Raw genomic sequence first — 15,477 nt, 5'->3', positions numbered from 1 at the left:
GGTATATCACACACCAATGTACACCAGTGAGCACCACTGAATGAAGAAATAAAAATGAATGTTGAAAATATTAACCTTGAGAAGAAAATATGTTTGTCTCAGTTCCTTAAGGAAATTGAAAGAAATGTAAAAAAAAACTCGATTTTTAATTAGGTACTATTACTATTGATGTTTGCCTTTTTTGTCCTCGACGAGAATATAGCATATCCATAAATATGTGTGTGTGTGTGGCCTTTTTCTCTTGAATTCAGAGCTTTATATGCAGTTAAAAAAATATAATAAAGAACTGTCAAGTGTCAACAATTTAATTAATTTGCAATTTGCATTTGAGTTGAGACGTTTGTTTTGTGGTATAAAAAAAATCTCTGTGGGTTGTAATTATTTTGCGCAATAACTTTAGTACGTACTACCTATTTGTTTTGTTATGTTACAAATATTGTGAATGAGCAAAATTTTATTTTTCCTTAGTTCATATAATCCACAAAAATGGGGAAACGCCAGCACCAGAAAGATAAAATGTAGGTTACAATCGTATATATAATGAAAGGTTCAGCTTTAAAAAGAATACTTTAGTCTTATACGTAAATTTTTACTCAACAGGTACCTTACGTACACCGAATGGACTACTCTATACGGTGGAAAGAGATCGGGTACAGCGGTTGAGGAGGACACATCGTTTAAGCGATTGCCTTACGATCACTGTTGTTTATCTTTACAACCATTTGAAGACCCATATTGCGACGCTGATGGGAATGTGTTCGAATTGCAGGCTTTACTTGAGTTCGTAAAGAAGTTCAAAGTAAACCCTGTTACTGGGAAGGTATTGATAGAATACATATTATATATCCATTCGCTGCCTGCGAGTATTTTATCGAAAAGCCTGTCTGCGTTGAAGAAGTTGACAGTCAGGGAATCCGGTTTTAATCTACCGTTGTGAGCCATTTAAAAAATCTTTATATTCCTCTATCGCGCGGAGCATGATACTGTACTCGCCTACTGCCATTAGTTTACTTTATATTTTTTTACATGTCACGTAACAGATACGATGGACCAGTCGTCCATTTAGGAGTCAAAGGGATATTTTGTATACTAAGTGCCTTAAGTTGGCAATAGGAATCAACAATATTTTATACTACTACAGTCTTTCTTAATGAGTACTGCTTATCAAGAAACAAATTAAAAATGAGGGTATTAATCACTAGTCATTTCACTCCTAATAATAATGATAATTAACTTGTTCTTAAATTAATGAAAATAAATTTGATTAATAAGCTTAGAACTATTAGATATGGTTAATATATTTTATATAACATTTTATAAACAAACCATACATAATTTAAAATAAATAAGTTATGAAATGACAGTGTTTTTTACCTTCATTTTTAATTTCTTTGTTGTGTGTGTAGCAGAAGCTGCAGCTCTTGGAGCATCATCATGTTATGTCTTATGTGCTAGTAACTACACAGGTCCATTACCATTTAGATCGAAATAGCAATGCAGATTATAGGAAGTACATGTTAGTATCAGCTCTGGCATAAATAACTCTAATATTACTAATTTATGAGGCATAAACAGTACTAGTACAGTGATCATTTGAAATTGAAGTATGCACCAAAAAGGTACAAAAAAGTGGATAAAACATATATATTTTTGGTGTATATTTGCAGAAAATAGACATCAAGAGCATAATCAAGCTTAACTTCTTCAAAAATGCCACAGAAGACTACCACTGCCCAGTTCTATTCAAACCATTCACAAAGAACTCTCACATTGTGGCCATACAAACTTCTGGTAATGTGTACTGCTTTGAGGCGGTCGAACAGCTCAACATCAAAGGGAAGAACTGGAAAGATCTTATCAATGATACACCATTCACGAGAACTGATATCATCACTATACAGGACCCAAATAATTTGGGCAAATTTAATATATCAACATTTCATCATATTAAAAATAATTTGAGAGTTGAAACTGAGGGTGAGTATGGTCTTTATATGTTTACAACTTCTGAGTAGACCACAGTTGATATAGTCTTCTGTAATTTTTCAGTAGTTTGAAGGACTGAATTATGTACTCTATATTTGTTTGTCATCACAATTGATGTGCTTGTGTGTGAAGTGTATGTTCGCTGGTGTAAGAATAGATGATAGAGACAGGAAAAGTTTGTACAATATGTTCCTTGCGTGGCCTGTGAAGTGAGGCTCTGTTTATAATTGATGGTTTTTCACTTATCATCAAGTGAACCATTTGATACTTAAGTTACTTATCACCATAAAAGAAGTTAAAATAATACATAGACCTCATGTAAATAATATTTGTCTCCTTTTTCAAATCATGGCAATGTATCATTCTGCTACTGTTACGAAAAATTGATGCATAGTAAAACTGTCATAGTAATTAATAATTACTATGCTATTCCAAAGTGGTGTTCTTAATTAACCCATATCAGGATATTACAGTTACTCAATAAATAAATACATACACTTTGCAGAGGAGATAGCTTTAAGAAAAGACCCACATGCAAGACTAAAATCAGTCAGTGCTGAGACAAAGGATATTCTCAATGAATTAGAAAGAGAATACAAAGCACCAGAAGCAAAGGAAGTAAAGAAAGAGGTCAGTTGCTATTTTGCCATTTTTTTAAGGAAATATATATATTTTAATTTAATATAAATATTTATATTTTAATATAAAATATATATTTAATTGATTCATAATCAATTATTTCAAAAACCACTATGAAAAACATATCTATAATACATGTTGTACATAGGTTTAAGTTTTTTTTATTAGTAAATTTCTGGTGCAACATTATTTAAATTAAAATTGAAACATACTACACTATAGAGCTAAATAGAAAAAGAATGTTATGAATTGAAGTAAAACATCCTACCCTAGCCTACCCTAAAAAAACCCTACCCTACCCCTCTGAAGTATTTTTATGAATTTGTATTTGTTTGTACAATATGTATAGTAAAGTGTAGTTTAAAACTTTTTTTAAAATATCAAACACAATTGAAAAAAACTAGAAGTTGAAATTCCCTATTTAAGATTAAGAGTCAATAAAAAGTGAATGAAGGATTTTCTCAAGCACTTGGCTGCCTATGGTGGAATATATTTTATGAGATTTTATTCTTTTTGTAGGTTGCAGACAAGTTCAATGCAGCACACTACTCAACAGGCATGGTTGCAGCCAGCTTCACCTCCACCGCCATGGTGCCTGAGACGGTGCATGAAGCTGCTATTATATGTGAAGATGAAGTCAAATATGAAAGGGTAAAAAAGAAAGGTATGCATGTATGGTATTAATAATAATCATTAATTTCATGAAAATAATATGAATTGTTCATAAACTCTAAAAAACACGCTTGATACCCATTTCATGGGAGTGAAATTTTAAATAGCCTGTCCGCCATGTTGGATTTAAGTCATGCAATTTTTTTTTCGTATTCCTGACAGCTAAACCTTTTATTTGATACCCATATCATAGGGGTGGATTCCAAATAGCCAGTCCGCCATCTTGAGGAGGCTGCCATGTTAGATTTGTAATGACGTTTCCTAGCTAGTCATGTATTGTCATCAGAACTCAGAGCGTGTGCAAAATTTCATCCTAATTTAAGACCGAGAAGGGTTTGCTGTCAGGAATACGAAAAAAACAATCACGTGACTTAAATCCAATATGTATTTGTAAGTTTTAGTGCGTGCTAAAAGCGTGTTTTTTAAACTATTTAATTCCTCTAAGTCCCTGTGTATCCCTGTAGGTTGAAGTTATATGATGGTGTCAAAATATGACAATTTTTTTTGGTCACAGGTTATGTCAGACTGGTGACGAACTTGGGTCAGCTAAACTTCGAACTGTATTGCGATGTGACGCCAAAAGCCTGCGACAACTTTATAAAACACTGCCTCAGTGGATACTATAATGGCACAAAATTCCACAGATCTATAAGAAATTTTATGGTAAGTACCGGCAGATTCAGTCAAGCTTTGCTTTAACTTATGTACACTTCTTCCATATGGATAGTCCTATCATATCCCTACCTTACCCTACCCTTTACCTACAACTACCCTAAAAAAAACTCTCAGTAAAAGCCATCGTCGTACTTGAAGGATTATCCTACAAAACAATTAGTTAAATTGCTTCAGTCGTTTTTGATTTGATTTACGGTTATATACATACATTTTTATTTATATAAAATTAAATTATTTATTTTTTAGTTATATATTAAATTATTTTCAAATTTAAAATTCATTTATTTCAAGTAGGCTTAGTCTACAACTTTTGAAATATCAAGTTTGACTATTTGTGAAGTCCCACTGATTCTAAAGGCAGGTTCGGCTGAGAGGAGCGGGCAAGAAACAGAAGATACAGCTCTAAATCTTGTAGTTTTACTTCCTGTAATTTAGAAAAAATATTTTATAAATAGAAAGTCGTGCGTGTAGGTGCAGGTTTTTAACTAGGGTAGGCTCAAAAAACTGTAGATGGAAATTTTTTTCTCCAATACGTAATACGTAATGAATCCTCAGGGTATGCAGTGTGTTTATGCATTTATAAAGTGCGCGCCACTGGTCTGTTCGCAATGTATACAAAAAGAACTGAACAGATTTCCATGGCGTTCATGCAAAAAATACAATAAAAAAAATTTTGAGTGAATATGTGTGACCTAGATCACTGCAAATTTTTCAAGTATATTTGGCCTATTATATTATATTTTAAGTTTAATACTGGGAGTATCTTCATTATCTGTGGGAGGTCATTCCCTTCAAGTTTGTCAGAAAGAGCAGTTTTTTTTCCGAGTTTTTTTTTCTTTATTTTTTATTATGAGGCTTATTTATCATGATACCTTAATGTAGAAATTCCCAACTTTGTAGATTCAAGGTGGAGATCCAACTGGCACAGGTTTAGGAGGTGAATCAATATGGAAGAAGCCATTTGAAGACGAGATCCGACCGAACTTGCATCACACTGGGCGGGGAGTGTTGTCTATGGCCAATTCGGGACCCAACTCTAATGGGTCTCAATTGTGAGTAGAAACTAATAAAATCACCATTATATTTTTATTGTCAGCAGCCTGTTTTAAAGTAAGGGGCATAGAACTTAAGGCGAGCTTATGGTGATAATGTTTTGACTATTTAACGATCTTTACTATCAGATGGAAGCCGTGATAGCCCAGTGGATATGACTCTGCTTTCGATTCGGACTTCGGAGGGCGTAGGTTCGAAATTTCAGTTATGTGCATTTTAAGGAATCAAATATCACGTCTCTCAAACAGTGAAGGAAAAACATTGTGAGGAAACCTGCATACCAGAGAATTTCCGTAATTCTTGTGCGTGAAATCTGCCATTCCGCATTGGGCCAGCGTGGTGGACCATTGGTCTGAGGAGACTTATGATAACTATCAGATGTTAATGATAACTCAGACCAATTATAGAAGGCCTTGAACCTGTATCACACTCATAGTTACGAGCAAAATTGTCTGTCATTTTCTGAGTAAAACGAGCTTAGATTTGGTATATATCTTATACTAAACTAGAAGTTTTTGACCGTTTTTTACACCATTCAACTACACAAAAACATTTTTAGGGAGCTCTATAATCGACGAACACGATTACAACTACTTAACATCGATTCTATAGAGACAGCTTTTATAATCGCGTTAGATCGTTGATCATATACTTTGACAGAAAAGTAACGTCTAGCGAGGCAGGTCCTATACAATAAATGGTCTGAGAATGATAATGATTAACTAAAGACTTGGGAGACTGAAAGCCTCTCCAGGGCATACATATTAAACACCCATCAGCTTCCCAACTCCAGCCTGAAAGATTGTGCAGAAAAAATCGAGAAAGAAAGAAGAGTTCTGTATTCATGGCCTGTCCCACAAACTTGTAATTCAAACCCTGGACCACTGGGGCAGGATAATAATTTACCCACAGCAATGATAAAGATGATTTGACCTAGTGATTGTATTTCCAGTTTCATCACATTCCGATCGTGTAAACAATTGGACGGCAAGCACACAATATTCGGCAAACTAGTCGGTGGACTGGACACGTTGGCAGCCATGGAGCAGATCGAAGTGGACAACAAGGACAGGCCGATACAGGACATTGTGATGGAGGTCGCTCAAGTGTTTGTTGACCCATTCGCTGAGGCTGAAGAACAGGTAACACTTAGAGAGAGAGATCCAGCATAAGAAATATGTACCCTCATCTGTTATTTAATTTGTATAAGAAATAAATAATAGAAAATATTTACAGGGACACATTGCACATGGGTCGCCTAGTTAAATTGTGGCCGGATAATTTTTTTTAATTAAACCCCACTTAATATTTATTTGAGATTATTATAAATAATGAAATAATAAATTTATTTTAATATTATCTTTTTTGTATGTTTGTTACACAAAATCGCTGGACAGATTTGAATAAAAGTTTAGCATTTAATCAAAGTCTAGTTCACATAAATCTACTCCTAAATTTTTTGTTTTACTTACTAAACTGTTTTTAGGCTTTCTTGAAGCAATCAATTGATTTAGTTTCATTGTGATCAGACAAATTGACATAACATGGACAGAACATGGTCACTAACATCATTTCATGTTTTTTTTTATTCTTTACAAGTTAGCCCTTGACTATAACCTCACTTGATGGTAAGCAATGATGCAATCTAAGATGGAAGCAGGCTAACTATTTGGAGTAGGATGAAAATCCACACCCCTTATTTATTGTTTTATTTCAACTCATACAGACAATTATTTTCTAATCATTTCCAGCTTGTGGCAGAAAGAGCAGAAGAACTAAAAAGGAAAGCCGAAGCCGAAGGACCAGGCGTTAAACCAAAGAAGGCTTCCAAACAACCACTTAAAGTATTTAGAGATGGAGTAGGCAAATACCTTAACTTGCAAGAGTTGACCACACCTAACAAAGCTGCTAAGACTCAAGAAGTCCCAGCTAAGAAAAAGAAAGATAGCAACTATAATTTTGGCAGTTTTGCTTCATGGTGAGGAAATGCCAAAGACCTGTCATGTTACATGCAATTTTTTTAACACACAATATGTGCGGTAAAAAAATCCTGCTTTAGTAGTGTCTGTTAAATGAAAGATATGATGTAAAATAAAATCCTCCCATGAAAAAAATCAAATCATTGTGACTGGAGTGAAGTACTATAACTTCAAAACAGAAATAGAAAGAATATCTACATTCTACATAGATCCTTGCAAATGTTCTATGTAGATGTTATATTTACATGAATGTTAAGACATTGTATAAATCAATAAAACTCATAGTAAGATTTCATGTTTTATTTGATACTCTTATATTTAACAAATTTTATGGTGCATAGGTAGTTTTTGGGATAATTATCAGATTATAATTTTTTGAAATGGCTTTTAAAATAACACAACCACCTAAAATAGCTTTTTGAGCTAAAACTTTTAAATGATTGCCTATTTCAAAAACTTCTACATAGTTGCTCAGACAACTGAAAAATGTAAACGAGCCATTTGCACAATAGTACTTGTAGGAGTCATTATCATCAGCATCATATCAGCTGATGGACGTCCACTACAAGACATAAGCCTTTTGTAGGGACTTGCAAACATCACAATACTAAGCCACCTGCATCCAGCGAATCCCTGTGACGACTCGCTGTAGTACAGACATACTTGTAGGAGTATACGTGCATAAAACTGTCTTTCTTATAAATCATATCTACTTATTGTAAAAAACATCGTTTTGGATTATCTTTAATCATAGATTTATGATTCGGTACAAGATACTGTTGCTTTTAAATTATTTCCTATAACAAAAACTTTTCTATAGAAAATAGGAATACATAGTTGTTAAATCTATTGAAAAAAATTGTTATATTAAGCCATTTTAAGAAAATTAACTGTGTGTGGCAGTGATGCATTTGCACAATACTAATTGTATGTATAATTTTTATTAAACTGATCCTTTATAAATTATATCCATATACCCTACAAATATAATAAACACAAAAGGTTGAATGGATGTTTGTTTGAATGGACGCCGCTACTACTGAAGCGATTTGGCTGAAATTTGGAATGGAAATACTTTTTATTCTGGATTAACAAATTTACTTTACATCTTGGAAAAATCCATGGCTCCCGTGGGGTTTGTGAATAACTGAATTTGTCGCGGGTGTCTGCTAGTTACATTATAAAACATGCATTTGAAGTATTTTTGACTCTGTGGTTACTTTAAAATCTACAACCTACATTTCTAAGACTATGACTTAGTGAATCTAATAATATAAGTGTTGGAATATTATTTATAATGATAACAATTTGATTCTTATTTACATAACATGCACAATTAACCATTATTTTAATACAATCAAATAATACATTTCTATCACATCAATAAAGTAAAAAGAATAAATAGTATAAGTACATATTTCTAACCTAATTTTAAACATTTATAATAAATCATTACTCTTTAGTTACCAATAGAGGATTGAACAATCAATAAGACATGATACAGTGTATGTAAGATTACACTTAACATGAGAAAACATATATTCCCAAGTTAATTAAATACATCATACATCAAATATCTACCTACATCAAAGGCAGTTTTTACAGGTAAATAAGGTTTAATTCAAGAAATTGGTGCTGCAGCTCGCATGCCATGATAAAGGGGAAATCTAGTTAGTGGCAATCATAATAGACCATAAATGACCAAAGTCATACAAGGACTTTTGATCTGCTCAACTCCAAGAAAAAGAACTATATGCAAGAAAAAAGTAGTCTAGACAACATAAAATAGTTTCTGCTTGCACACAATTTACTGTCATTGTTCATCATTTATCTCATTTTCTGTGCTTTGACAATAATATGATATAAACAAATTAGTTATAGTTTGGGCGCCGCCTGGCAGTTCTCTGCTTGTCAAACCTCATTTCCATTTCTTCCAATACTTTTGGAGTGTAACGAACCACAAGCTTGACAGATCCAACAGCCTGTTTCAGCAATTCAACAGCCTTTTCATGGTTTTCACCTTCTACAGAGACTCCATTGACAGAGAGTAACTGGTCACCTCTCTTCAAACCTCCATGGCGGTCTGCGACTCCTCCGGGGATGATTCTCGAAATATATATAGGAGAATTTTGCTCTTTACCACCCATTACGTTGAATCCAAGCCCTTCTTCAGTCTTAGGTAACTCAACCACTCGAGGATGGGCATGACCTTCTGCGGCAGCGAAAGCAGCCACGGTTGCTTTCGCAGTGGCGGATGCACGGATATCTGCGGAGCCCTGAATGTCTACAGTCTCGTAAACATGCTCGTAGACTTCCCTGACAGCGTTTAAAAAGTCGCTTTGCAATACCTTTTGTAAAGCTGCTAACTTCGTAGCTGGGACTTCACCACTTTGTTGTAGTTTTTCGAGCAGCTCAATGGCTCTTTTGATATCTCGTGCTAGTGTTAGTTGTTCTCCTGTGTTCGCACTCATATTGTTATGTATTTTGATATAAATAATCCAAAACTTGCAATTTTAGGATAAATCAATACTTTAGACGAGAAGGGAAGGGAAATTAAAATTCCAAACTGTCAAAGTCAACGTCAGTCTTCACTCGTCAAACTTGAATCTGACAGTGACATTTGTGAGTTGCGTCATACAGAGTAAATATTCTTTGGTTGTGACTGAACTGAAAAAATAGTTGAAATTGATGTGGAAAAAAACATGAAAAATGATGATGAGTGTTATTAAAAAAATATAATATGCGGAATCGTAAAAAGTCCTTTATTGAACGCAATGCCCAGCCTTAAATTATTTTTACATGATCACAAACAATTTAGTAAATAATTTTTGATTTTAGCTAAACTTGATCGCATTCAACGAAAAAAGATTGTTTTGATTTGTTTGACATTTTTGTGACATATGATATGACAATAAGTCAATTGTGCCAACTTTCAGGCGTTAGTCTTTATTTGGATAATATTTTCTTAATTAGTTTTTGGAGAGATAAGTGTTCAATTAGTGGTATTTTCATGCATTATTACAAATAAATTAACGTGCATTTTGTGTAGAAAAGAACGGATTGTTCATAAGTTAGTGTTGTATCAGTTTAGCACTATGGACGACTTGGGTAAGTGAAGCTGTTTTGGTGTTATCATAACCTGTTTTGATTTGAAACATAGTGACGTGTTTTATTAAGAAACTCAGTCATCTCTTAAAATAAAACACAATTCTGAAGACAACAATCATTTGCTTGCATAACTGTAACCAATGTCAGGTCTCATGTTTCAAATAAACTACAATATATTTGGAATTTAATGACGCTTTTGCAGTGAAGTTTATCCTATGAATTATTTTTGCCAATGTATTTGATGTCTCAAATATACTGTATTAAGTATATCTCTTTACACCACATATTATATATTGATCTTAGCTCACATTTGGAACAAGATCAATAAATTCTCCTTTAAATAAGCTTGTCCCACTCAATTATAGACAAACAAAGCAACAATACAATGTTTGTTTATCAACTGTGTGATAAAAATTATCTAGTACCGCTCAAGTGCATTGCACTATAATACCTTTCTCAAAGTGTTACATAGTCGTAAATGAAGAACAGATATGACATGTATTATATACTAGCTGACGCCGCGCGATTTCACCCGCGTGGTTCCCGTTCCTGTAGGAATGCAGGGATAATATAGCCTATAGCCTTCCTCGATAAATAAGCTATCTAACACTGAAAGAATTTTTTAAATAGGATCAGTAGTTCCAGAGATTAGCGCGTTCAATCAAACAAACAAACAAACAATCAAACAAACTCTTCAGCTTTATAATATTAGTATAGATTACTAGCAACAGTATAGTAAGATGTGTAGGTTGTGTTACAATAATAGTGACATACATTGTACCTACAATACATAGACTCGGTGATCACTGTCATTCGCACGGCTCACAAAAGTGACAGAAGATTTTTTCATTTTATTATTATTATTTTTTTTTAAAGGAATATTTGCCTTATTTTTTCTACTATGACCAATATTCCCATTCCCCTCCAACTAGTCGGGAAAGACTGTGCTAGGAGTGGGTACGACAATAGACCAACAGGGTGAGGATTGAACCACCACCCCTCGGTGATGAGTCCAACCACTCTTACCGTTGAGCTATTGAGGCTTATATGAAAACTTTTCAAATAGGGGCTTCCTGCTTACCATTGAAAACAACTTTAGTGAGCCGTTTATATGAAATGTTTTATGTATTTACAGTATATGTATCTGGTTATTTACAATCTATTTATTAATTAGTGGTACCTCAGCCAGGAGTTATATACATTGTAAGGGTTTAGGTGAGGGTTAGAGATTAGGGTAAACAGTATACATCAAGTATGGACAGAAGTAGTATAAACAGAAGCATCACAATTTTTTAATAAATTTTATTTTCTTAAGATATGGAACAAAGTGTGCAATTGTTTCACGTGTACAAATAAATGCATGTATGCCATAAATTATGTATCTCAGAAAAACATCATTATCAAATCATGGTTAATATGGATATAGTTTGTGCCGAACTTCTAATCTGGTCAGCTGGCCTAATTCCTATGATGGTCTTTATTAACAACCTATTACAAAATGTCACATACTATGATACAAAATACAAATGTCATCCAGAGCTTACTGGTGAATATAAAATAGTACAGGGTTTCTCAAACTTTTGGCTCCACGAACCCCTGTTAAAATTTCCAAGTGACAGCTAACCCCTTACTAACTAATGAGGGGGAAAAAAAAAAAAATTATTAGATTGTTGAAGAAAATTAGTTTTTTATTTGAATTTTTATTTCAGCCATCTTGGATTACATCATCACTTACCGTCAGCTGAGATTGTAGTCAAGGGCTAACACATAGAGAATAAATAAAAAACAAATACTCATTAGAATACATTTGTAGTCAAAAGTCACAGCTACTGTAATCCTACTAACTCTGTCTGTCAGGAAATTCAATCTGGAACTATACTAATAGCATTAACAACTGAGTCTTAGGGCCATAAATCATTTCTCTATATCTATCTCGCTTGCACTTATGGGTCTTATGGAGCCGTCTAGTGAAGGGTGTAACAATGAAAGACATATTATCGATAAGTAAAGTTTATTATCGTATCTTGTTCACAAAATTAAAAAAATTAACAATATTTGATTTAATATAATACATATTTCATATTATATAATTATTAACAAAATAAAATTAATCTTCATCTGAGTCTTCATCATCAGAATCTTCGTCTTCTGCCAAATTTATTATATATTAGTATCCATAGTGCGCAACGAGTAACACATGAATGTATTTATTTAATTGCAGTAAACACATTTATAGCAAAAAAAATACGCAATGCAATTACATTAGAAACCGACCAATCAGAATCGTCCAAATCATTATTGACTCATCATTAGCACGTGCGCAGGTAGCCGTTTATCGATAATTAGGGTGCGCAGGTAGGCGCGCTGCACATTCCTATCTTTTTTGACTTTTATGACCGGACGACTCAGATGATAATGCGCATACTATAATATTTGTGATCTGTCCGTCACATCTATTCAATTGCAGGTACTGCATCTGATGAAACTATATTAATGGACAAGTCTTTCATACAAATAAAAAATATATTAGTTTTTGATCTTCCCTTACTATACCATGGGAAACAACCATTCTTAAAAATCACAAAAAAAAAGAAAACAGATATTATAAACTAAATAAACATGGCTAGCTATGTGGTTTAGAGTACAGGTAGAAGTGAGAGAAACCTGTCTTAAGACCTTTACTTTACTAGAACTGCAGCAAATTCTATATTGGAATGAATGTCCAAAGCTGCTCGTGCAGTAACCTAAATCCTCCATTAAGAAAAACAAACTCAGCTGTTTTTTTTTATTTATAAAGTTTTTTGGGTTGTCGCGGCCGATGCGTATTATCTGATTTCGATCGCCATTACCTTATGGCATGATTAATGACCATCATAATCGAGGTCACTCGGCCCGCCTAGCAATATCACAAAAAGTCCATTAGGCCTAACTTATTAGGACAAAGTTGTAATACCTTATTTTGGTGCTCTTTCGGCAACAATTTTTGAAGTCACGGAAATATTTGAGCAAGGTGTCATTTGGTAAGAAAATTTAGATAATTAACTCTACACCTATGGGTCACTAGACTCAGGACCAGACCCAGACCGGGCTCTGGTCGGAGTTTTTCTCTCTGACACACGATAGACCCGGCACCGGCGCAGTGAATATATGGAATGCTAAAATTTTCGTCTCTTTTTTTCTCTTTGGATCTGTTATCAGTCGTTAGACTTTAAGCAGATGACTTGTGCGACTCTTCCGTCACCTAGTCATCGAGCACGTCAGCTCGCTTCAGGCGTTTGATTCGCGGCGCTACCACCAGCTAGCGAGGCGATTGGGATGTCGCGTTGGCCTTTCTTTATCCTTTTTGCAGTTATTACTGATTTTCTCACAGACAGTTGGCATTTCAAGGTAATCGTGGGTTTCATTGTTGCGAGAAAACCAAATTTTCGTTTCTTAAAAACAAAAAATAAGGTCCGCTTTATTAAATTGCCATGATATAAGGGTTACATAACTTGGCATTTGTGCAATTGTTTGTTACTTCTTCATGCGGCAACTACTGAACTAATTTGGCTGAAGTTCAGAATGTAGATACTCATAGATTATACCCTGGATTAAAACACGTCTTTGTCACGCATTACGACTCGCCTATCGCCTAAGGTCCCTAGGAGTATAAAATGAGACAGTTGTTTACTGAAATTGAGTTCAGCACTTTAATTTGCTAAGCTTGAATAACAAACATCCTTAATGTTTGTTATTAAAGCTAGCGACTGAACAAATCTGGATGAAATTTAGCACAGAGATAGATTATAGTTTGATGTAGCATATAGGGTACGTTTTTCCTACATTAATGTGAATTAGGTACGTGCGTGAAACTGCATAAGACATTATTAATTAAATAAAACGCATGAAGTTACCATTAACGTAATCTAATTATAAAGCTGCATTCCACAATCTGTTAATAACCCGGCGAATGTGGCATGGTAATGTCTAATTTGTTTGTCCCCCTTCCCTCACAATTAGCTTGATTATCCACCGCCGTGGTTCGTTAGACACGGTGTTGAAATATAGGGACACTCCTTCCTCATGTTGTGTAAGCCTATACTGAGTTTGGCGGTATTTTGTTTTCACTTTTCTAAACGAAGCGGGCGATGGAGCGAGAGATGCTTGGGGTTTCTCTGCGTGATCGAATCAGAAATCAAGAGATCCGCAAAAGAACCAAAGTCAGTGATATAGCTCAGCGAGTCGCGAAGCTGAAGTGGCAATAGGCAGGCCACATAGTTCGAAGAACCAATGGACGTTGGGGTCCCAAGGTGCTGGAATGGTGACCCCGCACCGGAAAGCGCAGTATTGGTTGACCTCCCACTAGGTGGACCGAGGACAAGCGGGTTGCTTTCGGTTCGGCTTTCGGTTTTCGCAGCACGAGACCGTTTTGTTTGGAAGTCCATGCAAGAGGCCTATGTACAGCAGTGAACGTCCATCGGCTGATAATGATGATGATGATGATGATGATGATGATGAAACGAATCAAAACTTATAGATAAACAAGTAGATAATAAGAATAATCTTAGTAATCGAATCGCAAAAGGCATGTACTGCAGATATGAAGTCGCAGGGTTCGACTTACTGAATGCGTGTTCCACAGGGTTAAATTTTGAGTCCTTTTCTTTTTTTATTGTACGTATGCCACAGTCATAAAGACAACTTTGTCAGTTATCACTGCCATATCACATGTGACGCACTGGTTTACTGTAAACAAACTGAAATAATGGTAAGAAAACTGGGAAGTTATTCCAGAAAATCCGTTGATTTTGTATGTACTGATAAGATGACAGACCAAACGCGTTAATCTGTCTGTCTGTCTGTGAAGGCTCATTTAGCTAAAGTACATTCCTTCAGCTTTACACAATCGCCCCTATCAAACGCTTATCTTACACCTTACTTACACTAAAGGTCTTCCGAAAGTAGTAAGACACCAGTTGCGTCACATGACGTCACATACCATTTTTTTGACGCGCCTCGTATTGTGTTTAGTTCTCGACGTCCCTCAGTGCGACGCGCGCCAAACGACGTGACGTTTGGTCTTGGAACAACACTAGTAGAAACAACATTTTTAATTCTTTAATACAACAATATCTGTAATCACAGTCTTCATTAGTTTTTTTTTTAAATTGTCGGAATATTGCGGTTTAAAATAATCTTCAGGAAGAAAGAAATTGAGTTTATGTGTGTATATATTCCTTATCACTAGTTTATTCGCGACTTCTTTCACGTGATTTCTGTTTGCTAATTCGTGAATCTGGTATCCGGAAGAAAGTGTCTATTTCTTTGCAAAAAACCAAGGACTCTGCGTGCATGAAAGCCGAAAAAGTTTTTTAATTTTTGTTAT

The 15,477-nt window shown here is 34.7% G+C and overlaps 3 protein-coding genes across 4 annotated transcripts in view; 2 read left to right on the top strand and 1 right to left on the bottom strand.

Annotated features, from left to right (window-relative positions):
- The first annotated feature begins 313 nt into the window (after nt 1-313).
- LOC112048498 (RING-type E3 ubiquitin-protein ligase PPIL2) lies at nt 314-7,294 on the top strand. Of its 2 annotated transcripts, XM_024086028.2 has the most exons (10): nt 322-399; nt 469-518; nt 601-820; nt 1,668-1,977; nt 2,492-2,616; nt 3,145-3,289; nt 3,812-3,960; nt 4,873-5,024; nt 5,978-6,167; nt 6,777-7,294. In XM_024086028.2, the coding sequence occupies exons 2-10, from the start codon at nt 487-489 to the stop codon at nt 7,005-7,007; spliced, it is 1,554 nt and encodes a 517-aa protein (XP_023941796.2). In that variant the 5' UTR covers nt 322-399; nt 469-486; the 3' UTR covers nt 7,008-7,294. The 2 variants fall into 2 exon arrangements, with proteins under 2 accessions (XP_052737586.1, XP_023941796.2); XM_052881626.1 differs by having other exon boundaries at nt 314-518.
- On the bottom strand, nt 7,290-9,578 carry LOC112048497 (protein lin-7 homolog C). The gene has a single exon (XM_024086027.2). The coding sequence runs from the start codon at nt 9,473-9,475 to the stop codon at nt 8,876-8,878; it is 600 nt and encodes a 199-aa protein (XP_023941795.1). The 5' UTR covers nt 9,476-9,578; the 3' UTR covers nt 7,290-8,875.
- Nucleotides 9,579-9,927: 349 nt separating this feature from the next.
- The window catches only part of LOC112048525 (leupaxin), a 73,961-nt gene continuing 68,411 nt past the window's right edge, over nt 9,928-15,477 (top strand). The window contains exon 1 of the mRNA XM_024086075.2: nt 9,928-10,112. Coding sequence (XP_023941843.1) covers nt 10,100-10,112 — 13 coding nt within the window. The 5' untranslated portion in view covers nt 9,928-10,099. The remainder of the gene's footprint in view (nt 10,113-15,477) is intronic.

Source organism: Bicyclus anynana, chromosome 5 (genome assembly GCF_947172395.1).
Source record: "Bicyclus anynana chromosome 5, ilBicAnyn1.1, whole genome shotgun sequence".
NCBI lineage: Eukaryota > Metazoa > Arthropoda > Insecta > Lepidoptera > Nymphalidae > Bicyclus > Bicyclus anynana.
This window is presented reverse-complemented; position numbering and strand designations above follow the sequence as displayed.